The following is a 27,779-nucleotide window of genomic DNA, read 5'->3' as shown; positions in this document are numbered from 1 at the left end:
CTCTGTTGGGTATACCTAACCTATGCGAATTTTAATGATAGCTATACTATGTACATACAAGACGCGTTTAAATAAAAATACGTCCACTGACCTGTGACTTTTTGTACTATTAATGTTGCACCATCTCGTGATCTGTCCAATGTCACAACCATTCTACTGTTAGGGGACACCAATGGTTTTCCGAATAAATTCGGTTTTTGCATGATTACTGTATCAGTCAAGTAATCCAGTAATACCTGACCAGTGGGACGACCTGTCACTGGTTCTTCGCATTCGAGTACCACAAAACCATCTGAAAAGCGATGATTTATAAATTAGTACCTACCTCTATCAATAAGTGTGTCAATATTGCAAAGAAGCTGGGAGAATTTATATTTTTTTCATCACTTACATAGAGCTGAAAACTGAACAGTTCTAGGAACGCAGTTGTATGGTGCTAAATCTATGCTGCGAATGTATCTCATATTTGCTAAATCTAATTTATACAAGCCTCTTTGATTTTTATGACTAACATATCCATATTTGAACATGTGACTCATGTCCTACAACACATAAATCATCATCGTAGACACACATATTAGATATGAATCATGATATCACTCAACATTGTTACCAAATATTGAAAACTGGAGAATGCACTATACCTGTATAGGTGGCATAAAAAGATCTCTAACAAGATCAAAATGTCCATCAATTGGTTCAGGGTGAACTGTATGATGTTTTCGTTTTTGTGAAGCATCTCTGATTACTTGAATAGTTTTCACCCCTTGATCTCGAACACTTCTCCAATTTAATACCCATACTTGATCCAGGTGTGGAATGTAATGCAATGCTACCGGATTATTATCGGTGATTACAACCTGTCGTTAAAAAAATCTGAGAGTAATTAAAATTGTATCGCAGGGAGACGAATTATGAAAAGATACTTACATCTACGACAACCATTTGTATTTTGCTGATTACCAATACTCGATCTTTTAAAGGTTGTGAGACGTAAATGTATCGATTAGCTACATTGATCGCTTGACCCCAACTGCAGTTCACCCCTTTGTCTCCGCAAACGTATTCCTGAAAATTGAAAGAATTTTATAGCGAAGAATATTATAATAATGTACAGCTGTAGGTGTTATGATCGTAACACGTTCAAGTCCCCTGTATCCCATTTGCATAGGCTACCTTTCCGTCGCATTTCCTCAAAATTTGCAGTTTTTATGAAAAATTGAGAAGAAGGGTAAATTATAACTTGATAAAAAATATTGTTCAGTCCTACCATTTCCCCTCCCCTTCCCTCCCTTGCCCTTGCCCTATACCTACTTGGTTCTCGAAAAATTAGGTTTTCCAAGAATTAAAATCGATGAATACTTATCTATTATCTATAAATTGGGAGCATTAAATTTCCTGAGGTGAATTGAGTAAAATTTTGATTTTGCAAAATTTTACCACTTCCTCGATAATTTATCAACTTTTTCAAATTTTCAAATTTTGAATAGAAAGCTGAAAGTAGATGTACATACAAAAAAGCAATCATTCAACAATATCCTTCCTACTTAATTTTAATTTTAAATTCATACTGAATCAAGTTTTTACGAAATATGTACCTATACGTTATTGAAAAATACGTTTCATTTTAAATCAAAATTGAGTGAAATATGTGACTTTTACTAAATGGATGAATTCGAGGTAAATTTTTATTTTGGAACCTGACCAAAAATTACAAATTTTCAACAAATTCTCATTTCAAATTCAAGTTGGGTAACACAAAAATTAACTTCCGATGAATTTTGATTTGGAATTCAAATTTGAATAAAGTTTCACTACAAATGAATTGTTGAGGACTCTTTATTTTGTACTCAAATTAAATTGGATTTTCTAGAAAAAATTGAATTTAAACTTAAGTAAATCAAAATAAATTCATGACATTTTTTTTTTTTTAATTCCAACTGATCGAATTTCAACTAGAAAATTTTTTTAGTTTAAGATTCAGATTAAATGATTTTGTTTTCAAATTAATAATTTGAATTAATTTGCGTTGAACATCAGGACGAGACGACAGTTATTGATGGGAAATGTCCATTGCTGATTTTTTGGAATAAAATCATTAAAACCTAACTTTTTTGAAGAAATAACTTGAAAAAACGTTTCTAAAAATTTTAATGTGAGTAGAAAACACTCATCAAGGGTAATTTTAGGGAGAAATATCACACTTTTTTTTAAAATTTGCATAATATTCCTAGTTAAGTAACTTATTTAAAACCATTTTTCTCCTCCAAAAAAAAAATGAAAATCAGTTTTTGGTTTTAAAAACCCTTTTTGAAAAAAGTAGCCTCGCAGCACTTCTTGGGATATAATTACAAGTACCTAATTGATCTTGGCTTACCTGTGTACCAGGAATTATATCGGTAGATTGGATTTGATGATATAATCGACAAGCACTGGGCTCGTAAACGGCAACACCCCAATCGTGAAACGTGAAAAATCTTCTCTCTTCCGTAGGTGCGGCTAATTTGAAAAAACACAAACGTGATTAAATTATTGTTAAATTGACTTCTTACATGAACATTATGAAAAATTCCAATATAAGTGAATTTCTTTTTACTCGGTGTAGGTTGTTGTTGAACAATAAGCGATGATATGTCTCTGGTGAGACCACCTACGTTAGACCCTTGACACATGTATGCTCCGGTATCGGCGTATTCGATATTATGTATTTTTAGTTCGGTTCCGTTTCCAATAATGTCATACTTCCTAATCAAATCCAACCGTAAGGGTTCGTCATTCTTCAGCCATTCAACCTATAAAATTAATCAAGTGTTGGTAGAGAGATATATAGGTATTGATTCGCGCGTGACTAAAATTCCAACCTAAGATACAGGTAGATAGGTAGGTAACCTAGAATTGTAAACGTGATGACGTTTCGATCCCTTTTAATTAAATTACTTTTATTATTTCGTTTGAATTTTTCAACGCTATACTACTCGTAGGTATATAGCTACTACCCAACTCTTAAGTTAATTAACACCAGGACACGAATGCGATAATTTTTACACCTACTTTGGGGAACGGTTCGCCGATGACATGACAAAACATGGAAGCCTCTTCGCCCGGACGTCGCGATTGAATCCGCGGCGTAACTTTAACTTCTGGTACAGCTGTTGAGAAAACAAAACAGGAAAAAAAGCCGGTGAATTATCTCTATTAACCGAGGCAAAATTGTTCGCATTAAGCAAAACTATTGATTCGAGAAAGTTTGTTTATGGTAGGTAGAGATGAGATGGTGATATTATGATAGGCGAGATAGCAAAATGGGGAGTGCTTTTTGAAAAATGACAAGTGGCAAATGCAAACATGCGCCAAAACAAAAACTTGGCTAAAATTTTAATTCGCTCAAGTCGAGTTTTTCAACTTCTTATTTTACGCTTCATTACCCGGCAAATATTTTTGTTTTTTAACAAACGAAAATGAGACAAAAGAATTTCCCAATTAATCCCGCAGCAGTCGGTTCCTGTGTACGTACTTTCGTCGTTCAACACGACGACGATGGACCATATAATGTATAATAGTGTAAAAAAAACAAACAAGAAGAAAATAAGCGCCAATGGTGGAAAAAAAATAGAAGGAATACATACTGTGAACTGTGAGAACGTGAGTTTGTATGACATCCGTATTCCGTTGAGCATGACAAGTGTAATTACCAGCGTGTACCAACTGAATGCGTGTCAAATACAGAGCTCCATCACTGAAAACCCGGACTTCGTCTTCACCCAGCGAGGCTAAATCAGCGGCGTTTCTGCGCCAAACTATAGGCGGCGGAGGAGTTCCAGTAACGTCGCATTTTATCTCAACGTTATCCCCAACTCGGGCTGACAAATGATTTACTTCCAATGCTTTGTCCAGTGAAACTACAGATAAACCTATCGGGGGAGAAAAAAAAACAGAATGAACAATAAATATTGAAATTCGTTTTGACCAAAATTGGATTTACGAATGAGAAAAAAAATTCTCTTTGGTTGGCGAGGGAGAAAAATGAAATATTCCCACTCTATCGTATACGTAGGTAATCGTATGTGGATATGTGTCTGCGTGGATAACTGGGTACCTAGTACCTACTACCTACTAATACGAGGGTCATCGCGTTTTGCAGCATTGGTTTAGCGAGTATATACATTTTCGATGCGAAGTAAAAATAAAAGCGGAAATGAAAACTTACGAACGAGTTGCTATGAAATAACTTTTCGTTTTTCCATTTTCATACTTATGATTTCTAGTCACGTTTTTTTTTTGCTAGTTTTTTTCTCTTTTTTTTGGCTCGAATAAAAAAAAATTCAACCAATTTTATTGTATTGAATTTTGTTATGGGTATGAAAGTATCACCATTATTACGTAGGAAATATTCGCGGTCGCTAACGAAAATTGTAAGGAGTTTTTTTTAATGGTTCTAAAAACTGCAAGCTGTCACTTTAGGTTAAGTTGAACAAAGCTTGAACTAATCTGCCATCCTTTCTAACTTTTTCAACATTTTTAATCTTGTACCGAGTCCTCTTTTTTTTTCAAGCTTACTTACACAATTCCCAAAATATCTTCGTAATTTGTTATCACTTTTTCAATTTTGCACTTTTTAAAAGCGTGTAACACACTCGGACATGAAAAAGGTACGATTCCGTAGTCGTTTTAATGTTCTTTTGCCTTTGCGAGCACGTTTTTATCTATGTGTAAATTCTTTAATAGCTAAAAAACGTCCAAATAGCAACATTACACTTTTTGGAACATGTTTTGAATGTCGATGTAGCGCTACGGTTACAATTGAGTGAAGAAATAAAAGTGATTCAGTTTCGGTATGAAAAAGAATGCGGATGTGCGGTTTATATAAGGCGAAGCAAACTTGGAATATTTTTTTATCTCGCTGAATGTGAGTCGGCTGTAAATGATGTTAGTCGACCGACTTTATTGATCAATGGGTATATTATTTTTTAGAGCTCGTCAATAATACCGACGAGGGAAGTATTCAACTAGCTCAGAAATTTGCGAACTCGACAAATGGAGAGTCGAAAAAAGATCCCAAAATACATCGCAAGCAAAAATTCCAAGTGCTAAAGTTTTTTTTTTTGATTTTTGGGGAATTTTAAAAGATTCAAATCCAACCCATTTCTCACGAAAAAAAATATCAAAATTCACATACTTAAAGAAGACTTGAATTTAGTTTACAACCTGCTACGAGTATTTCCGACCTCTAGAGTCGAGTTCAAAAAATATAAAAATTGCATTCAACTCCTTCTCCTCCACCCCTACTCCTCTGAAACATAGGATTACCTATGATAAAAACATTGATTTCGGTTTTCGTGGAAAACATTTTGTAAAACAAAATTTTCGGTTTATAAAAACATTGAAACTGAATTTTATGGTAATAGAAGGACGTGGAGGGAGGAGGATGTTACAAGACTTGACATTTTTTCCGATTAAAAAAATCTTCAGGTATGGCTATGAAAATTTAATTCATTGTCCTTCTTCTGATTTTTGAAAAAAGTAAGTGATCGACGGATGATTTAGCATACTTATTCATCACATATGCAAGATATCAAAAAATGTAACGACTTTTCTGCCTTTTCTACTGGCTGAAAATGATTCGATATGAAATGATCCATTATGGTCTTTATAACAGAGTTAAACGTAAATCATAAATCGTACTTTGTGTTTCGTACTCGCAGCCTCTGGTCTCGTGTATGAAGATAAAATAACCCAAATTACACTACAGTAAATAGGATTGCCGCTTCTAAGATCTGAAGGGGCAGAGTTATTCGGTATCTAACGCAATTTTTCATGAAATATAGGTAATCCCTAAGCTTTATGTTGCAGTTGGTTGAAATTTATACAACCTATTTTCTGAAATATATGTACACTTACACACTTTACAAAATATGTGGGTCATGTTCGCATTTCCTTCAACCTTGAAATTGAAATTGATGGAACTTTATTGCTAGATAAATGTTGTGTACTCTTTTTTTCCTTCTCCATTCGCAAATTTTGATCAAAAAATGAGACCGAATTTAATTTGGAAAATTTCTCTCTACAATAATAATTTTAGCATGAAATTACTTACTGTATAATTTACTGAATGCTGCGTAAAATTCATTCGAGCCTAATCGATTATCTTTGTCGATATCTTCTCTGGAAATCAAACTCATTAAATGACATTTGCTCGAAACGCTTCTTAAATCACCTCGTTTCGAAACCTATTTTACAAACATAGCTTTTAGAAATGACATGTTTAAGGAACTGGTAAATATAGGTAGCTACCTCGTATTATGCATAGAATAACATCTACATACTTTGATAAGCTCTTCTTCAGTCAGTAAACCATTTGCATCAACATCTAGGTATTTAAATAAAGCGCTCACTATGTATTCTTTACCACCTGTCCATGCCTCATGGTGCATATATTTCACTTGATTTATTAATAACAAATTATCCTGTAAAGTTAAACACGATATAGAAATTAGACTACGGCGCGGCGACGTTACCTAGGTGAAATAATTTTATCGTTAGCGTAAGTATACTTCTCTTGTCAAACTGAAAATTGGCTCTTTTACTGAATAAATGCTCTAATTCGAAACCCATTAACATTTTCCGTGTGTTTTGTTTACTCACTGTGTTCTTAATCACACTTAATCTATTTTTCCTAAACGTTCGAGTTCTTAAGTAACCTACTCCTTGAATTGATAGGTCTATCAAAAACAATGTCCTCGGCGCATGTAACTTCGGTATTGTGCATAAAATGTCAATTGTATACCTACCTACGTAGGTAGTTCTATTTCGCCAAATGAAATTTGCGACATGTTTAGGCTATGAGTAGACAGTAGACACCCAAATGATTTCATAATGCACGAAAATGGCATTGTTTTATTTAAATGATGAATTAAGCAAGCAGCAGAGGTGATTGTTTTACTTTATAAAGCGCGCGTTAAATGTCAAGGGCTAGAAATTAACGGATTTTAATGAAAGCTTTATGTACTGCACACCCGGGTAGGATGAAACAATTTTCTATTCAAACTTTTTTTTTTGCCGGGTTACATTTTGACGTCGAAATAATGACCAGAAATATTTCTATCTATAGGACCCAATTTCAAAATAATTACCTACGAGAAAATTTCACAAAATAAATGAAAACACAAAATAAGAAAATTGCTATAAAAATTTTCCCATTTCAATATGTATAGGGTGTCCGAAAACTATAATCAATCAACTTCAGATGAGCGTGATGTTTATCTTAAAAATGAACTTCGTAACTTCGAGACAAGGCAGCTAAGCCTTGCTTAGCATGCAAAGTGTGCGTATCAGGTCTACAATATTATACATGACATAACTGCCTACGGTGCGCAGTAAAGTGCAGGTAGACGATAAAAATAAAATTTTGATCAAGATTTTTGAAAATTTTGAAATAAAACGTTTGAAATTTCGAATATTTGAAAATCAATTTTCTTTGAAAAATATATAGGTAGGTGATAAATTATACACCTTCTGGCAAGACCTCAAAAAGCTCGGAGTACCAGAGCACCTTATTGTCAATCTCATGGAGTGTCTGTATGAGGACAACGTGTCCCAGGTGAGAGTTGAAGGAGAGCTCACCAATCATTTCCATACAGCAAAAGGAGTGAGACAGGGATGCATACTCAGCCCAATTCTCTTCAACACATACGGAGAATGGGTAATGAGAACTGCCCTAGAGGATTGGAAAAAAGGAGTCAGAATTGGAGGAAAGACATCATTAAACTTAAGATAATGCAGATGACACAATCCTGCTTGCAGAGACACCATCGATGAGATGAAAGAAATGCTCAGGAAAATTGAAGAAGCCAGCAATGAGGCAGGTCTGAGGGTCAACAAAGGAAAAACAAAAATCATGATAATTGACAGGGAGCAATAGAACAGACCTGAAATATTGGAGATTGATGGTATAGAGGTTGTACAGGACTTGACAAATCAGGGCGGCTCAGCGGGAGAAATTAGGAGATGGTTGGCCATAGCAAAGACAGCAATAAAGCTCAACCGGATATGGAAAAGCCACAACATTACGGAGGCTACAAAACTGAGAATTGTAAAAACACTAGTCTTCTCCATCTTCCTGTATGTGTCAGAATGTTGGACAGTACGCAAGGCAGATCAAGATAAAATTGACGCATTTGAAATGTACTGCTACAAACGCATGCTAAGGATATCGTGGGTCCAGAAAAGAACAAATGCGTCAATACTTCAACAACTCGGCGTAGAGGAAAGGCTAAGCACAGTCACCAGTAGATGAATATTACACTACTTTGGACACATCGTGAGACAGAACAACCTGGAAAAACTGACAGTCCAAGGCCACATAAAACCAGGCAAGAGGGGAAGGGGAAGATCACCCACCAATACACAAACTTAATCAAGAAAACTGCCAAAATGTCACTGGGAGAATGCACGAGAAAGGCAGAGGACAGAGATAGCTGGAGGGAACTAGTTGCGGGGATTTTGTAGTCGCAATGTCCCAATATGGGCAAGCAAGGAAGAAGGAAACCTTGATTTCTAGAATTAGACTGAAAGTACTGAAATTTTTTTATGATGAATTTTTCTTCGTTTTTTTAAATATTTGAAAATTATATTTCGACCTTTTTTTCTGATTTTGAAAATACCTGAATCACATTTTGAAACAAAATATGGATTTCAAAATCAAATTTTCAAAATTTTGAAAAACAGACAATGAAAAAAAGTAACTAACATTAATAACACAGGATTAAGTTTTTGAAATTTTCAAAATAAACCTCATTTTGAAAATAATTTTCAACATGCAAACTTTAAAGTTAAATTTAGAAAATTTTGAAAAAAAAGGCAATGAGAAAACATTTTCAACGTTAATTTTTGTTTTTTTAACATAGAAAGCAGAACTTTTTGAAATTTTGAAATTGAGATTTTGAACGTGAATTCACATCTTTAGAAATCTTAAAATTGGATTTTCATTTCTCAAAATTTTGAAAAAATTGTTATTACCTACGTTAAGCAAAATATGATTTGAAGTTACCATATTCAGAGAAATTTCCTCGCCGTAACCTCAAAATCAAATTCAGTTAAAAAGTGATTTGAATTGTTTTTTTTTTCAATTTCAACATCAATTGCAAATTTGCAGTAGAAGTGTGCAAATTCGACGAATATCCTGATGAGCGAATTTTTACAAAAGATGAATAAGTAAGTACTTTTGTGCATTATTTTTTTTTAAATTTTTTTGCCGAAAACTTAATAGATAGGTACTATACTTACAAGTTAATTTTTTTAACAGAAGTTTTATTGAATGTCTTTTTTTTGTCAAGCTTCTAACATACCAACAACACACGTATAAGGTGTCCCCAGAATTGCACTGATTTCTTATCTTCTGGAGCGTTTTTGAGTAGGTAGTTTGAATAGCCCCCCCCCCTCACTCAATTATATACGCAGAATATCATCCTAACTCCTATTTTCTAGACAAGCATTCATTCTCATACTTTGTTACACAACAGACGTTTGATGGGACACCTTGTATATTGCGTATACGTAAGATACGTTTAATATCAAAAGATGATAAATTTGTTACAAAGTCATCGTTGCTTTGTTACGTTATGGTAATTTTATTGCAACGACTATTCGGTGTCGTAGTTAAAGTGAGAAGAAAAGTTTTTTTCAAAAATGAGTACAGTACCTATCTGCCTACTTTTTTAAGTGGAGAGAAAGACGTGGGAAAGGCGCGACACCCCGAAAAATATACAAACTCAAACAAAAATTACCTTTGCCGAGTCAACATCAATCTCACAGTCACACAGCGCGGAGTCTTTTTCTCGACGACATTTTAAACTGTTACTTACCTTCATTGTTTCATATTCTTGAGCTGTACATTGTTCGTTTTCAGTTTCTTCTTTGTGTTTCTGCTGTTCGTTATTTTGTTTTTGTAAATCATTTCGATCAACGTCGTCTTCATTATCTTCGTCGTCGGCGGCGGCGTTATCTGATGCGAAATCGTAATAAGACGAATCTGTCGTTCGGGTAGAATTTTCCTTTTTGTTATCGGCCGGGTAATCAAGAATAAATACGGGATTTTCTGTTTTTATCGAGCTTTTTCGATTAGAAACTAACGAAACGACAGAGTCGGCTGTTTCATTATATTTAACTAGCGAATTTCCATTGGTTTCTGCAACGTTGTCTGTTTCATCGTCTGAAAAATATACTTTTGTTTTATTCCACTAAGCATATTGTATAGGTACCTAACCCGTGTAATATTATATCCGTATAGGACGTGGTTTTTACGAAACCCTTTTTAGGTTTTAATTCAACGTAGCCTATAATGTGTACGGTGTACTGACTACCTAAGTTTATACCTGAAGGAGTCGAACTACACCCGAAACTATGATCCACGAATAATGGTTTCGATGTTAAACACGCGGTACGATGAAGTTCGCAATGATTCGGATATAATTTCCCATCCGAGCCGCAAATAGGTTTTTTTATTTTTGGGCATTGCCTCTGGCAGATGCATTCCGCCGCTCCTTTTTGCACGATACATTCTTCTCCTTTACCGCAATATTTTACCAAGCAAGGATCTGTATGAAAAAAATTCACCGATTAAAGCTCGCCAACCTTGGTTCGTAGTTGAAATTATAGCCAGTAAAAGTTTGCGAAGTTGAACAATTTTCTCCATGTTGCCTTACAGATAGGCAGGCGTGTTGGCCAGCATGCTAAATTGAAATTTTATGCGGGATTATAGGCCCATCAAGTTCAAGTATTTTTAATTCCTACTACATCAATTCGCTCACGCAGTTTCACAGGGAAAAAAGTTTACGAGTCAGCTGGGCAATATATTTTGATTAAATCTGCCGTTTAGGTATCTTACGATTTGAACTGCAACCATTTGGGAAATAAGAAGAAAATTTGTTTTTTGACCGAATCAACGAGTTTACAATAGAGCACTCGATGACTTCCGGCAATCGAAACGTGAAAATATTTGCTACGTAAATAAACCGCTCGGCGATTAAATAGGTGACTCGACGATGGAAAATCATATGCTGAAAAGTGGTTTTTTTTAGGTCATTTTGAAACGTCGAGAAATTTAAATCATGTTTTAAAAGGAGACAGATATTTTTGCGACGTAGGTATCTACGTATGTTCCTACTACCTATTTAGGTATTTTCACACCACAATCACCACTATCTAAACATCAGTGAAGATTTTTTTCTATGTACATAATTGTTTTTTTTGTCAAGCTTTTTCAATTTTTATGTATTCAATAAAAAAGGATACACGTACTTTCACGTGTTAATTTATGTTTTCTGTTTTTAAATATAAATAACGCCGCATTTCCACCACTATCCACTACGTACGTATCTTCTACAGTGTTACCACATTGTGATCCTAATTAATAAAAATCTTTCAGGGATATCTTCGATGGTAATGCATAAAATATATACCTACCTACCCAACTTTCCACGTAGAAAATATCCAAAGAGCATAATACATTATGTTATCTACATATTTTAAAATTCAGAGTGCACAGATATGTGTTTATTTCAAAGCACTCTTAATTTTGAATATAGACACACCAAGGACTGTGTATGGTGAGTGAATGTCAAACCACAAGATTCGAGTACAATCAATATAGCGCTCGTATAGTGAGAATAAAAAACACGTTCTTTTATATTAAAATTTAGCAACCAAAAAATCACTATTACAATTTTTTTTTTGATGATGAAAATTTTCATCAATTAGAAACATGATCATGAACAATAAGACAAAAAATTTTTATGATAAATTCCTTCAAAGTCGAAGATGGACTATAAAGTGAATTGCTCCTTTTTCAAAGTACAGTAGGTACCTAATTTGTTTTTGAAAAATTGTGGGGAAAATTCCCTAAACTGTAGTAGTGGGACCTCAAAAGACTGCAAGAAAAATGTTGAATCCCCTGCTCGAACCATTACTTCTCTACCTCGGGAGAGGGCGGGAGTTGGTCTCAAATTTTAAAATTTACGTTAAAAATATATAAGAAATAAAAAATATTATAATAAAAACAATTTTTTGGCGATAATCGATAATTATAGATACCTATTTACTAAGAAGTAATAAGGGAACCTTTTTTGAATTTCTTTATATTTCGGGGGGGGGGGTTGCATGACTTGCAAAAATAATGCGATAAAGCGGGTATAATATTATCAATCATCATAAAAAAAATCGAAAAACTTTTTTTTAATTTTCAATGTAAATTTTAAAATTTGAACCCTCACAATCAGTAGAAAAGTGATGGCTCAAGTCAAAGATCCAAAATTCGACAACTTTGGTCACTCATTTCTTTTCTTCAAAATTACGTAAAAAATGCTCAAGCATAAGTAAGTAGAAGTATGTATATCCAATCATGAGATATGAGCTAGAGCTTTTCATAGTTCGACAATTTTATTTTAAAAAATCACAGAAAAACAACAGTCGATAGAATTGCGTACTCGACTCGCCGTAAATATTTGATACGCTATATTTACGGCAAACAGGGTATGCAATTCTATTAACACCGTTGGATTGCCTATCATAAAATCAAACCCGATTTCATCCAGGTCCTCTGATTTCGCGCATGGTCAGATTTTTTGAAGGATTCCCTTCGTTGGTCTTCCAGAATTTTCACCCCAAACCTCCAGAAGGTAAAAGGTAAGCCTCATAATTTTAACACATTAACTAAGTATTAAAAAAAATACCCTAGGTATTGCATTAATTATCTACTATAATTTTAGATTAATATCGTGTAATATGTTGCAAAAGACAACATTTTGTTTTTTTTGTGGGGGGGGGGACTTTTATTCTCAAGTTCAGTCTAAAATTCTGTATTACTCGTAGATAGAATCCTCTTTCGCGATTACTTTTGGTTGAATTACTTGAATTGGACATCTAGGTACTCGATTTTCGTTTTTGGTAATTTTCAAAAAATACTACGAGCATCAAGCCAGACCGGAAACACGAACCTGGAGCGTCAAAATTAGGAGTAATAACCTTATTTCTAGTTACAAAGTATCTAATAAAATCAAAAAATTTGTAATCTTATTCGTAATCTGCAAGAGTGAAAAAAATAAAAGTCCCTCTTTATTATCTGGCTATCCCTTTCCCCAAAAACGTATCGTAAAAATAGCGACGACAATAGCTTTTACAAATTTTTCAGCCAGAATTGAGGAACCCTGGATTGAAAAAAAAAATTGAATTAACGTAGAATAATTCAACCACAAACTTTTTTCTGAAGAAGTCAAAATTTAACGTTACATAATGACCTAAAAAAAAAGTTCCAACTTTCAGCTTATTAGTTATGCCTCAATTTTTTATTCCCAATCGATATTTTCTTGTAAACTATTGTATTTTTGCGAAACGAACCAGGACGCTTATTTTTATTCAATTTTCTGCGGTAATTTTTCGATGAAAATAACCACCTTCATTAATTAAATTTCAACGAAACGTAGAAAATGTGCGTCATAAAAATTGCATAAATTCCCTCGAATGCTAACCATATTCAACAAATAACTTGAATAATGCGGCGATAAAAACGACCCGACGTGTCGCGACAAACGGCATTAATAAAATTCATTCCATCTTCATTCGATACAGTTCACTGACCAATATCTATTTCACTCTATTTGCAATCTTTAGTAGCAGCGGCGTCGGTCACGTCGTGAAAATATTAATACAGAGGAAGTTTCTTCTTAAGTAGGGCATATTGAACTATGTACCTACACACTATACAGTTACCTTCCTACCTAATTTTTTTAACCAATTAAAATCACTCTAGTGGCACCGTAAAGTTATTTTTAAAGCTGGTAATACAAAATATCTAATCTTCAAAAGCACTGTGCATTTGCATGATACACTTGAAAAAACTCGGATCACGTAATAAATTTAATCAAATATCTGAAAAGGGTTTTAGAAAAAAAAAAAAGAAATAAAAATTTTTTCATCAAAAGAAAGGCAGAAAAAACTTGGTAAAATAATGTGATTAATTGTTCACATGACTGAGTAATTTGACTAACGGGCTTTAAAATGAAAATAAAATTGAGACGATAATTTGCAAAAAGAATACCCACGTATCATATTCGTGTGGATTTTACCGGGATTAACATAATACCTACACTACCCCGATGTAGGATATACTGTAGGTGTTTTCTACGACTTAAGAAAAAAAAAATACATCGGTATGATTTTTAAAATGGAAAAATCGGCTATTTTATGTTTATATTCCGAGTTAAATCGCTTTAATACCGCGACTAAAAGCATGCATAAAGTTTTAAAGATATACAACAAACTCACTGTGCCTGGTTAATGATTCTGCATTGTAATCAAAAAAATCATCTTCTAATATCGAGCCAAAGTACGATACCGGAGTAGTAATCCGAACGGTTGAAGCGGTACTAATTCCATTTTCCGTACGATGATGCCTTGATCTCTGGAAAAATTTTATAAATAGATACGTTAATACTCCCTTAGTTTATATTCGTGTTTTGTGAATTTAATTCAAATTTCCCATACGATTATAAGAGCTTACATCTACGTGTAGGTACGTTATAACGATGGATAATTTCGGTGTATTTTATGTAGGTTCACCACCAGTACTTTCTGGAGAGATTGAAGTGAAATTGATTCCTTTTTTATTACGGTGGTGCATAAATTATCGAAATTTCCCGACAGTTTTCGTCTTCATAATTCGTAAATCAACGATAAACTGGTAAGCACACATTTTTATTACCAGAGAAGATTTCCATTAACGAGAACTGATTGGCGCCTACCCCTATATTGCTCTAACTCGCTCGAGTAACTGCCTAAATCTACACAGAATATTTTGGTTTTAGTTTCAGCCTTCTGTTTAGTGGAATGGTAGTAGCGCAATAATTATACAACCAGCAAAACAACATTTGGAACAATAGATAGTTTTTCCAATTCTTCCACTTGAAGGGACAAAATGTTGTTAGTTTCAAATCTGAATGCTTTTTGACTTCCTACGGGATTTGTTCCCGAGTTTTTTCCCCCGAATGTTAATTAGATTGTTTACTCCAAGTACCCAAATGTGACAACGTTTAAATCAGCAATTCAGGTGGCGTTTTAATGCAACACAAAATAACTCCTGAATGAGGATTCATCATACCTACCCAAGTGTTTCGGTTTTAAAACAAATAAGTAATGTTGTATGTGAATTTATTGTATATTAGCAATATCAGAAATTGCTATCTATGTACAATTCGTAGATCATCATTCTCCAGAATTTTATCTCAAAATGAAAACGACCACTTTTATGATCTTAAAATAAAAGTTGTATGTAGATAAAATTCTTTTTTAAAAAATTTGTTCATTATTTTATTATAGATTTTGAAATGGGCTTTGGAAAATTTCTTGGAGTTGATTAAGTATAAGTACTTATTGAATAATATTTTTTCATTGGATTTGACTGGAAGATTTGAGAACAGAAATTAACCCATCTTATGAAAAATGCATAGTGAAAAATGATGTAAACTAAGTTGCCTACTCAGTTTGCCGTAAATACGCGATTTATATATATGTATTTTTCACCGCTGCGCCGTATACCCTTCCAATCACCTCCTCCTCTGTCATTTTTTCATTACGTACGTTTTTACTTTCTTCCTCTCGGACATTTTTTTAAAAACAGAACCACGTACCCGAATCTACCACTTTGAACCTATTACTAATTGTGAAGTTACAGCTGGACAAAATTCCCTCAAAATGAATATTATCTGTAAAGCTTGATGGTCTTTCGATCGTATAGTGGATCAACATTTCATACGTTGATGAATTTTTAAGTTTTGGTAAACCAAGCTACAAGAGTAGTCGAATGCATCAAAGTTAACTAACCCATCAACCCCCTCCAAAAAAATTAAACAGTAGCTCATCACAAACCAAAATAGAAATTTGGCCCTTTGCCATGAACGATATTTTTGTCTATCGTCGGGTTTTCCAAAATTTTACCACGACCAACTTTTCTTTGATTTTTTTTTAGCGTCACTATTTTGAGGTTTTTACTTTTTCCAATACAATATTCCTGTTGAGGAGGGTCACAAGTATACTCAAACAACTTTGGTGCATTTTTGGGGATTTTTATTACTAAAGCTGACCTGCATCACACTTCCACTCTCGAGCACCCATAAGCTTTGGCACACTTGTTGGACAACCCCTGAGAACCCCTGCTTCATAAGCAGAAGCACGTTAGACCAACAAATTATCCAAAAATTGGAAGTTAAAGGAGTTTATTTTCGAAGTGAAATATTTCTCATAAAATGAGAATGCCTCAAATGGCAATTTGAAAAGAATTTAATTCAATATTTTTCTCTGGAAAAAAACAAGTGATGGGGAGGACATTAAAAATTCACCATCGCGCCAAAGCTTTAGATAAGTTGAAATTTATTATTTTGAAAAAATTCTAAAATTTCTTATTTCTTCAACAACAATTTCTTAACTTCTTCCACCCTGTTTCTTCCTAATTAATCCATCTCAAATTGATTGTGACCGCTTCCAAACCAATCTGGAAGCCTGAAGCAAAAGTCAACTTTTCTTCTGAGCATACGAATAGCTTCAGAAGACGCTGTAATCGATTTCAGCAACTTATAATTCAGTTCTCAAAATTTTCTCTCCTAAAATTGACTTTCATTTCCACTTGGGATCAACTGCGATTGTTTTTGACCCCATCTGGACTCTTAAGCGAACGCGAGTTAATTTCAGTCCTTTAGATTTGTAAGTACCTACCATACCTATTTATTTTATACATTTTTTTAAAAAAATGTTTTGCAAAATGTCTCAAATGTAATTTTTTGACATTTTAGGAGTATGGCAATCATAAAATCACAATTTGATTTCATTCCACTCACATTTCCTCTTGAAAAGTTTAGTTTTGTTAATAATGGAATTTTTATGTAAAATAATTTTAATAAATCATTGAAAAGTGATGTTAGCTAATCATATCTTTTATGAATATCTCCCCATAGTTTAATATGAGCTAATGGAACCCTCCCCCCTCATTGAATTTCAACTATATTCTTCAACTATCATCCCCATGAATGGTACCATTCCCCCAAAAAATATTCTGAACATTCTTTCACTTCTGATAACCTTGCCTCAGGACAAAATCCGTAAGGATCACCTCATTGTTCTTTTTATCAAACATTTCTTCTCGTTACAAAATGGGGAATATTTCTGCTCCTCCAAATACCAGACTATTCTAAAATCATCCACCCTTAGACTATGGTTTTGATTGCTGTATCATGAGATGAAAGAGATAAGAAACAAGTACGTCTGAAATACTTCGTATACCCTTGCTTGAGAAAATAACTCGTAAGAACCAGATCAAAATTGAACTTTGGTATTGTGTTTATAATGCAGATTATTTGTAGGTAGATATCATGAAAGTACGTTTAATTTAGGTAGTAAAAAAATATATATATAGCACAGTTTATGATAATTTCGAGACCTTGATTCTTTCATTCGATAATGAATCTCAAACAAGACAAAAGTTACGAGTACAATATTTTATTAAGTGAATTATTAAAATAATACGAATAACGAAAAGGTCTCGTGGATAATTTTGTTTAAATAATGAAACTAAATTCATTGTTAGCGTGGAACGTGGTATTGTTCGATATAATACGGGAATATTGCGAAGCTAAAAAATGAGAGGGAAAAAAATCAAATGCTATTTTATAAATTACAAAAGGATTCATTAAAATGATGAAAATCGTTTAGTATAGGTACCTATAAGTAGGTATATGGCATACGCAGTGTGTATCTATTCATGTCGTAGAACGTAAATAGAATTTTCACGCGAATTTGAAACGATATTAAAAAACCAAAATAAAGAGGATAGGTAATTCGTGATTGCAAACATTTTGAAAGATGTCAGCGTGAGCCATGGCTGAAATAATTGCTTTAAAACTGATACGTTCATTAAAAATGTACCCCAATATCGACCGCGCCACGCCAACACGTTGCCATTTGCCATAAATTGAGCCCCAACATTGACAAATTTTCTAAATATATGTGTGACAAAAGTTTACTTCTAAAATATTTAATTCGCCGAGTTAGTGAAGCGTGTAAAAATCAATTCAACCATATTTCCATATCGCATGCACATAAATTAACAGAAACTAATTCTGAAATTCATTCTGATCGAGTTTTCGTACCAGCACCAGCGGTACGAGTGCCTCAGCCTACCTTATACAACGTCGAGTCCTAATTATACCACCAGAGCTGGCAGCAGACGCAGACGTAAAAGTTATCAGCATTAATGTGCATTAAAAATGATTGCGAAACGCCGCTTCCGATTGAAATACCGTAACGTACAAATACAATACCAAAGGCATATGCCGGTGCATGCAAATTTTCTAGTCTTCTAATTACAAAAGTAATTGGTACGAGAAATTTTCCGTATCAAAATTTGCACACATATGAAACACTTTGTTTTGAAAATTTGCCTAATATTCTTTATTAGCGGGCTGTACCCGAGCTCGCTTGCATTAATCAAAAAGATACCTATACCGTAGGTAAGGTTGGTTAAAAGGTAGAGGTACCTAACTATACCTATCTATGTGCAAGGCTCGAGGTTTATTCAAGTTTTAAAACTACTTTTATTGTACGCAGCACAGCCGTCTGTATGGCAAATTTTGCCTAACGAAGACGATTTCAAAAACAAAGCCAAACCTACACAGCGTCAACTTATGTATTCCATGTTTTTCTTCGAGTATGCAAAATTTTTTAATGCTTGACTTAAGTTAAAGTGTGAACGTTATGCGGTTCTTTGCTCGTGTGTCTAATGTCTAAGTACGCGTAATGCACCATAATGCGCTGTACTGTACCCACTTTGAATGAAAGTCAAAAAGAGGAAAATTGTTTCCAGAATTTCTTATAATAAACTTTATGGTACAAATACAATAGACTATACGAATTTATCATGAATGAATGTAGGATTGTCGTATTGCACGATTGCACAGCAAAAAAGAACATCGACGTCCACCAACTGGATTAATTTACATTTAACGCGAGTAAAATTTTGATTTTTTTCCCCTTTTGTGCATTTTGAATAGTAACAAGCTCTAGCGAGTCCTGGTGTTGACAACGTTTGAAAAATGATTTCGCGAGTACATTTGGAAAATATTCAAGAACATGTACGTACTATTTTTTTTGGAACAGACGTTTCAAATTTCAAGTTGGTTTTCAATAATATTTTAAAATATTTATAACTTTTTTTCCTAGGAAGTACGAGCGAGTATTTATTTTGCATACGAATGTAAAGCGAAGAATTTCCACACGTATTTTTCATCTTACGTGACCGCAAAAGGAATACCTAAAAGTCTACAGAAACTAGTTGGACCGGAGTTGGACTTTTGAAAAGAAAAATGAAAGAAAAGAGAATCCAAATTTTTAGTTGCTTGAACATTTTTTGTAATTTTTAGCGTAAGTATAAACATTTGGGTAAGTCTATACGTAATGTGTAGAAGATCAGAGTTGCGAACGATTCCATAAAATTTGGATTCGAATTCGAATCCACGGATAAATTTTTATTCTAGAATCGAATATGATTCAAAAATGTGATTCGAATAAATGGGATGGATTCGTGGATTCGAATTTGCGAATCAACGACATTATTTAGTTTTTTTTAGCTTATTTTTTTAAAAAGTACTGCAAGATGACTGGAAGGAGGTCGCTGACCATCATTTTCTTCTTTTTCTCAGAAATGATTCTAATTTATTGATAGGTATTTCTACCTATGTTGAATTATAACGTTTTTTATCAAAAATTACGAATTCAACAAAATTATTCTATAATCTTTTTTTCGTGCTTTAAAAGCTTGACTTTTGCAACAACTCAAGAACATTATTTTTCATGGCATGGTCATTTAGAATTCCATCGGTGGTCAATGGTCATTTGTTTTGGAATTTTTTTGTGATTTCAAATGAATTGCTTTGTTGCATTTTTTTTTTTGATGAATTTTATTAATGAATGAATTTTTTTGTGATTTCAAGTACTCTCTAAATTTAATTCAGTAAATTTTTTACTGTTTTGCAGTAAAAAACTACTGCTTTTAAGAAGCCAAAATGTCGAGACTGCTAAGCAGTGAAATTTCACTGTTTCAAATTTAGAGAGTAGACCTTACCTACCTACATTTTTTTGGAATGGTTTAGAATAGAGTTTTTGCACAAATTTACCTACTTTGGAATTTTTGATGGTTTTTTTGTGCGATTTACTTCATTTTTTTAAAATTCAGTATATGTGACCCCGCCTGACAAAATCGACCATTTCGACAAAAAAAAGTGTCCAAAATAATGACGTTGAAAAATGAATCTTAAGGGTTGAAAGATCAGATTTTTGAAAAAAAAAACATTTTTTGAAATTTTGTCGAAATGGTCGATTTTGTTAGGCGCGGGGTCACATATGAAATTTTTTCATGTTATCAAATGAATTCTTTTGTGGCCATGTTAGACTGTATAAGTGTATACAAGCACAAAATGAGAATAATTCCCTAACGAGTGAAAGATTAGAAATATCCTTGTACAAATATTTCTAATATCAAGAAGAAACTATTTACTTACGCCTTGCTAGCTCAGCTTATACCACATAAGTGTCGCGTACATCAACATAATAAACAGATCAATTAGTTCAGTGGCAAAATGTATTTTTTGGTCGATAAACGGCAAATTATGATAAAGCTTTGAAATTTGGTACGGTGAACAAAGACACCAAAAGAAAATTTGTAAGCCCGGGAGGCAGTTGCCAAGTTCCATAGGAGGGGAATGGGGGTGATTTGGGGGTAGGGTTCAACCCCCCATTTTTCCAAATGGGGCTAACGGTGCGATATTGGTGTCATTTCCACATTTGGAAAAATTGGGGGGGGGGGGTTGAACCCTGCCCTCAAATCTCCCCCATTCGCCTCCTATGAGACTTGGTAACTGCCTCCCGGGCTTAAAAATTTTCTTTTGGTGTCTTTGTTCACCGTACCAAATTTCAAAGCTTCATAATTTGCCGCTTACATACTTACAGTTTGCCACTGAACTAAATGCATAATTTAGACTCACGGATTCGCAAAATAATTAAAACACAGGTCGTTTCACCCCACCAATGTAATCGTTGTATTCAAATCCCATTAATGCATTCACCGCTATAAACGAGATTAGGAGAATACGCTGTGTATGATTACCTAATCACGTGTCAAAATCACATTAACTATTCCTGCAAAGGAGATTGGTCTTAGCCACTATTATACTAAGGCAGAGGACTAAATGCTCAGACCAATGATTCATAGATCGCTTAGGACCATTCCGACTCACGCATCTACCATGATGGACGAACAAGAAGTGATCTCGAGATTGAATCTAGCTTGCAGTTTTGGGTCAATCTTGAGAGATTATAAGCTAGCGCTTACTTTGTCCAAATATGGGAAATATAAGAATGTTACGAACCCCCACTGATTCTCAAGTACACCCTTTGAATTCGCGAGTACTTGCTTCTTACCGTGAAAAATCAAACGATCCTTTAGTTGTCAAGACCTAAAGGATCGAATTATCAAACCCTATAGGATCTCACCAACTTGGAGAATCATTACGTATTACACTGCCAAGACAGTGAGGCCATAATGCCACCTTATAGCCAATTTATTGTCTTTTTATGAGTAATTATAAATCAATTTTTCCGCGGTGATTTCAGATTTTAAATTAATTTTTAGTGCTGAATTTTCTTAAATTGTTTTGGAGTGATTACAAACGATTTTTTTTGTGATGATTTCAGGCATTTTTTTGTAGTGATTAGAAAATAAATGTTTGAGGAGCGATTCAATTTAGAATTTGTCCACGATTTCAAATAAAGTTTTTCGTAGTAAATACCTAACTTTTAATGATTTTTCAACAAAAAAAAAACATATGTAGCTAGGTAGTAGGTACTATGTAGTTGGATAGAAAAACGGATGTAAATTTTGGATTTTTTGTAGGTACCTACCTATCAAGATGTGTATAATATTCTTTCCAAAAAGTCAATCAAATTTGCAGACGATCATACATACCTACTTACATGTATGTAGGTCGATTACGATATAAATAGAAAGTACATACATAGACAGGCATACGCATTAACAATTTTGAAAAATGACTAGAGAGTTATTTTATTACTCTCTGGCAGTAATAAACATACACAATGTCAAATGTCTTTTGTTACATTAACTAAATGAATATCTCGTATGAAAGTCGAAAAGCTCAGGAAATATCACGAATGAAACACGTCCTTCAACTTTAGCTTAATAAGTAAACGCTATCCGAGTGCCGAGAAAGCGTTGTCGTGCATATGACGAAGCAATGTACCTTCTTACTTTCGTCGAAACAATTTGGTCAAAGGGATCGTAAGATGATAGCGGAAACGAAGTAACGTCGATTTAAACTCGCTATGATGAAAGCAGGCAGGTAAGAAACAGAATGACAAAAGCGGCCTAAACAATAAATCTTGCAGCGCGTTAATGTAATAAATTTTTTGTACAGCGAGTATAAGATATTAAAAGGAGCAAATAATTTTGTCGGGACGTGATGGCGTCACCGAAATGATTAATGATAACGGCTATGTCAATAACGTTAGTAATTAAGTATGCTGATGGTAAATACCAGGCTAAAGAACTAAGCTTCAATATTGCTTAGTGAATGAGCTTTTGAGATTAGCACTTCTTAATATAATTAATTCAGTTTCCATCAAATCCAGCTTCCCCAAAAAATATCTATAATCTGGTTACGCAGTGCGAGCAAACTTCATTAATAAAACTTTGCGGAATGTACAAAAAATCGTATCACCTCTTTTTATTGTATTCGAGATATATATATGTGATAAAATAAATTGAGTAAACCGTGGCTGTTTTCTTTCGCCAATTTTAATGCAAATGCGCCGACTTGGGATGTATACGTCTGTCGCCCACAGACTTGGCGAAATACTATTTTCCCTACTGAATCATCTAAAAATTCCCACGAATCAAAACAAAATTTCCACGTTGAATTGCAATCAACCAGTGCCATCTAAAATTTGAAAAAATTAGTATCTATTTGAAGAAGATTTCTGAGAATTTCCTTTGCAAATTATCCACTAAACAAATCAAATTGGCCGGAGCAAAGTGAGGGTAGTAGCTTCAGACATTCTCTAACCAAAAGTTTAACAAAAACTCATTTTTGATTTGTGAAATTTTCTCGATTTAATGATTTTCTGATTTAAATTTAAAAACTGCCATAAAAAAAACAAAAAAACAATTGACCCGAGTGAATTGAGGGTAAAAGTTTTGAAAATTTTCCGAACAAAAGGTTGAAAAAAAATCACTTCTGGTGGTGAAATTGATTTTTTGGATTCAATACTTTCGGATCGAAATAACAATTTTTCAGAAATTTTTATATAGACAGCAAATTAGTGCAAAAGACTTTAAAAATTCATAATCGAAGAAGACGTCAAATAACACAATTTTAAAAAATACAATTTTTCCCGAGCAAAGCGAAAACGAAAGCGTCCAAAAATTCATGATTTTAAAAGTGGAAGGAAATCCCCCCCCCCCCAAGAGTAATCATGAATAACTAAGTCTATATGCATTAATTCGCAATTCTTGCAACTTGAGTATAGAATTCACTTTTCAGCAGTTTACTGAACCTTCCACTTCCGTAATAATGCCTGTAAACAATTTGTCTTATTCAATGTTTCCCAATATTTAACGGTCAAAGTTTGTGTTTTATTGCTTACTTGTCAATGGAATTCCAAGAAACTTTGTGAAACAACATAATACTTCCTTTAGACCAGCCAAAATTTCGTCGTTCAAGTTCTCTCGGCAACTTTTTTTTCGACTTTTAATGATGAGTAGCACAAAGGGCCAATGAACCCCAAAAAAAGTGCATTTGGTTCTGGATTCAAAACCTTATAACTACGTAAATTGTTCTACCTCTCGAATCGATCAGTCGTGGAACCAAAATTGAATTCGGTTTCTATAAATTTGGATATAAGTAGTCAAATCATTTTTTTTTTTTTTTTTATCAAAGACCATTTTTTGCCAGTTCAAGTCAAATATTTTTTTAAAGAATTTTTTGAAAAAAAATCCTTCCCTACTCACAAACTTGTGAACAATTTATAAAGCTGAAATTACTATCATAGGATACCTAGGCAGTTTTTGACCTCCAAAATCACATTTTGAAAATCTCTCCACAAACTATCTAAAGAGTGACAAAGACAATGTACTCGTAGGTATCCGAGTTTTTAGAATCTGAATTTAATATTTTGGCTCGATATGTTTAGCAATTTTGCTAAAACTGGGAAATAAAAAAATCCAACTATCACCAATTGATTCGAGAGGTTGAAAACAGAATTTTAATCAAATTTCAGCTTTCTACCTTAATTTTATCAAATTTACAGTTTTTATGGAGATGGACGAGTACCTGGTGAATTTGAAAAAAAAAATTGATTCTCCCAATCGAACTCATCAACCTTGAATCAAATTTTTTTTTGTGAAAAATCTGTCATACATAGAAAGATAGGCAATTACCTAAACATACTTTTACTTCCGTAAAATGCGACTAAAATTACCTCCGGTGTAGCTCTTACCAGGATTATAGCCTATTATCCGAATAGATAATAAAGTATGCCTAATTTGAAACGTTTCACCATTATAACAAAATTTTATAGTAATGCTCTACGACCTACATAATGTGTTTAATATTTTTTTATCCAGGTAAAGTATACTATAACGAGGATCGTATAATTTCCAAGTAGGTACACACAATTGTAAAAAAATAAAAATAAAGTTATCCAAATTGTAAATTTGCTTACAGTTTGTTTTTTCATTAAACTGTAAATGACTTTTTGTCGAGTTTATTCGCGTGTAAAGTTTTATATGGAATTTTTATTCGTATCAAATTTCGACTTTCATCGATACGTAACTGCTTTTTTTTATCGGTCCACACAATGGTATAATATAAGGGGTAAAACACGATAAAACATTTTGTTGTTCGCAATTGGCACGCAAAATGTTATCCAGTTTTGGAATCCCTCGAGTCTAATTCCAGCTATTACGGAGTAATATCGAACAAGAAGGAACATAAATTTTTAAGCATTTTTTTTTTCTTTTTCTTTATCAACAGTGAGTGTGCACAAGTGCATACGGCTTTTTTCTTCTACTTAAGCAGTAAAGATTCGGCAGGTTTTTTAAAAATTAATAAAGCATCCCTGTGAATAGACGCTAGTGAAATATAAAAGCGTGATATTCTCTTTTATAAGCACCCCATCCAAAATACTCTTGACAAAAAAGTTGAATTCAAACAAATAATTTTTCGATTATAAGAAATGAATGACTGCTGAGGAGCGCGATTTTTATGAACCAAGCTTTCATAAATAAAAAAAAAAAGAAGAAAAAACGCGAAAAAAACGCATTCGAGAAAGAATATCGCATGACAACGCTTTAAAAAGTTTATTGTTTTCCGCAGCGTGTACCTTCTGTATTAAAAACACACAGGACAAAAAGCAATGTCCAAAAGGTACGATCGTTTTAGAATTTTTATTTATTTAGTTCAGGTACGGTTAGTACTATAGGTACCTTGGTAAAATTCAAGTAGTTGTGTTTTATCGTTGCGCCAAAATTTTAATTTAGCTTGGCTTCAAATAATTATGCACTTGTTTACACGAGAACCATAAGGCGGCGTTAAAATTTGAAAGTATTCGCCGGCACCAGTGTATAGGTATAATACTTCTACATTTCACAGCGCCGCCGCCGACAAAGATTAATTTCTCGTGTGCATAGAGAAATAATGGAATGGTTAAAATTATGCGATGTTTATTTTTTTTTCTACGACAAGTAGGTACGTCGCGTCGCGCCGCGCCGCGGTTTATAAGACGCGTCTTCTCTTCGCGTTTAAAAGTTTGCAATTTTGACACCGCGAAACATTAACGAATTTAATTATGATTTCCTAAAGCTTTTTATTTAGTATACGAGATTTTAAATAAAAACAAATTTAATTAACGGGATTTTGTAGCACACTTAAAATGAAAAACCTTAAGCAATATAGGTAGTCGAATAAAATTCTATGACGCGTTTCCCATTAATGGGAAGGCGTTAAAGTATGTTACACTATATACGTACTTACTCGTGGTACCTTCAAAAGCGTTCACGTTCATGGCTATTCGTTTCAAAGCATCAACTTGCCATAATACTTCTTTGGGGGCAAACTTGCGAAAGTTTGGCAATTAAGCCTTACATGTATTATGCTTTTTGGTGCTTGCTAATTAAATGATGAAGTAAATGGTTTGAATGTGAATTATTGTTACGCAAATTTTACAGAAATGATGACTTGTAATGACAACCCAAAACACAAACGCTGTGGTTTGCTTAGCTACTCCACTAAATGCAGTTATAATGTTGGCGCGAAATTTTACACTGATTATTTCATGTTCCATGAATAAAAATACACTTATTTGCGAGTAGGTAAGGGTGAATAATATGTTAGTAACTCGTATAGGTAATTTACCACTTGAGCTTCAATTTTTGATTTTTATTTATTTCACCTCAATGCGGATAACATGAGAAAACCTCGACGTAGGTAAATGGATGGAACTCTAAGATGTCCTAAAATTGATTGTTTTAAACATTGTTTGTGGCAGATATGTCATATCGAAAAATCCATTTTTGTGGAATCCTCGCACTTTACTTGTGAGAAAAACTCAATTTTGAAATGTCATAGAGAAAATTCAAAACTCACTTGAGGTTTCACAAGAGTTCAACCAAAAGTGGTTGTTTTTGAGTAGGGAGGGTGGAATGTTAGTAGTAGTTGACTAGATACCTACCTACCTATATACTCATGGTAGTTTGTTTTGTTTTTTAGTTTTGAAAAACAGAAGGTTTTTAATCATATGATATGACGGGGGTTTTTGGTTACCTACTTAAATGGTATTTTTTTTTCGTAAGTTTTAAATTGAATTTTGTTAAAAATGTAAAAAAAAAGAAACGAAATTTGATAAGTTACATACTTGTACTTATTACAATTTATTTAGCACAAGATGCGATTTGATTTTTGGAAGTAAAATACATAGGTAGGTACTTACCTAATTAAAAACAATACAGACAAATTTAAAAACTTGCAGTTTTTTAATAAATACTTTGAAAGTAAGATCTCTTAAAAAAAACTACCTAATAACATTAGGACCATTGACATTCATTTTTCTACAATTTTAGTTCTTATCACGTTTTTATACGTAGGTAAACTCCTTGTTCAATCCCCACTTCCCCAGAGCACTTCAAAGTTTCGAGCAGCCATTTTAGATTTCATTATTAGCAGATTTTTGCAAATATCTGGAAAATGACACCTCCTATGTAGAATAAAATTAATGGCATTTGTACAACTGAAAATTCAATTTTTTACATCTTTAGTTATTATTTTTGTAGAAACCCCCTTCGTTCAACCTCCATCGCGCCTCAAAGTTTTTTAAGCAGCCTCTGGATCAAAATTCTTATTTTTTGCCAAAATAATTGAAGACGTCATAGCAAAAAGGACATATGTGTGAAAGTTGTATTTGAAGAAAAAACTGTTTGAAAGTTTGAGTACTTGTGAAGTTTAGAAATGTGCATATTTGAACATGGTGACGATTCTATCTTATTTTCCCACTATCTAACTATATATGAAATGCTATGCACCATCAGTCTGGAGGAAACTGTGTGTTAGGGGTAAGCGCTCAAACATTTCGAATTATATGTTCTTCTTGAAGCGAAAAATTGGCCAATTTTTTTT

The 27,779-nt window shown here is 33.5% G+C and overlaps 1 protein-coding gene across 1 annotated transcript in view; it reads right to left on the bottom strand.

Moving 5' to 3' along the window:
* LOC135839157 (follistatin-related protein 5-like) overlaps positions 1-27,779 on the bottom strand; it is a 61,030-nt gene that overhangs the window by 2,079 nt on the left and 31,172 nt on the right. The window contains exons 4-16 of the mRNA XM_065355058.1: positions 14,317-14,452; positions 10,371-10,592; positions 9,861-10,207; positions 6,324-6,464; positions 6,095-6,227; positions 3,627-3,911; positions 3,052-3,149; positions 2,597-2,792; positions 2,378-2,499; positions 931-1,068; positions 645-860; positions 392-542; positions 92-292 (exon numbers count right to left, since the gene is read on the bottom strand). Of these exons, the coding sequence (XP_065211130.1) occupies positions 92-292; positions 392-542; positions 645-860; positions 931-1,068; positions 2,378-2,499; positions 2,597-2,792; positions 3,052-3,149; positions 3,627-3,911; positions 6,095-6,227; positions 6,324-6,464; positions 9,861-10,207; positions 10,371-10,592; positions 14,317-14,452 (2,386 nt within the window). The remainder of the gene's footprint in view (positions 1-91; positions 293-391; positions 543-644; positions 861-930; positions 1,069-2,377; positions 2,500-2,596; positions 2,793-3,051; positions 3,150-3,626; positions 3,912-6,094; positions 6,228-6,323; positions 6,465-9,860; positions 10,208-10,370; positions 10,593-14,316; positions 14,453-27,779) is intronic.

Source organism: Planococcus citri, chromosome 3, assembly GCF_950023065.1.
Source record: "Planococcus citri chromosome 3, ihPlaCitr1.1, whole genome shotgun sequence".
Lineage (NCBI taxonomy): Eukaryota > Metazoa > Arthropoda > Insecta > Hemiptera > Pseudococcidae > Planococcus > Planococcus citri.
This window is presented reverse-complemented; position numbering and strand designations above follow the sequence as displayed.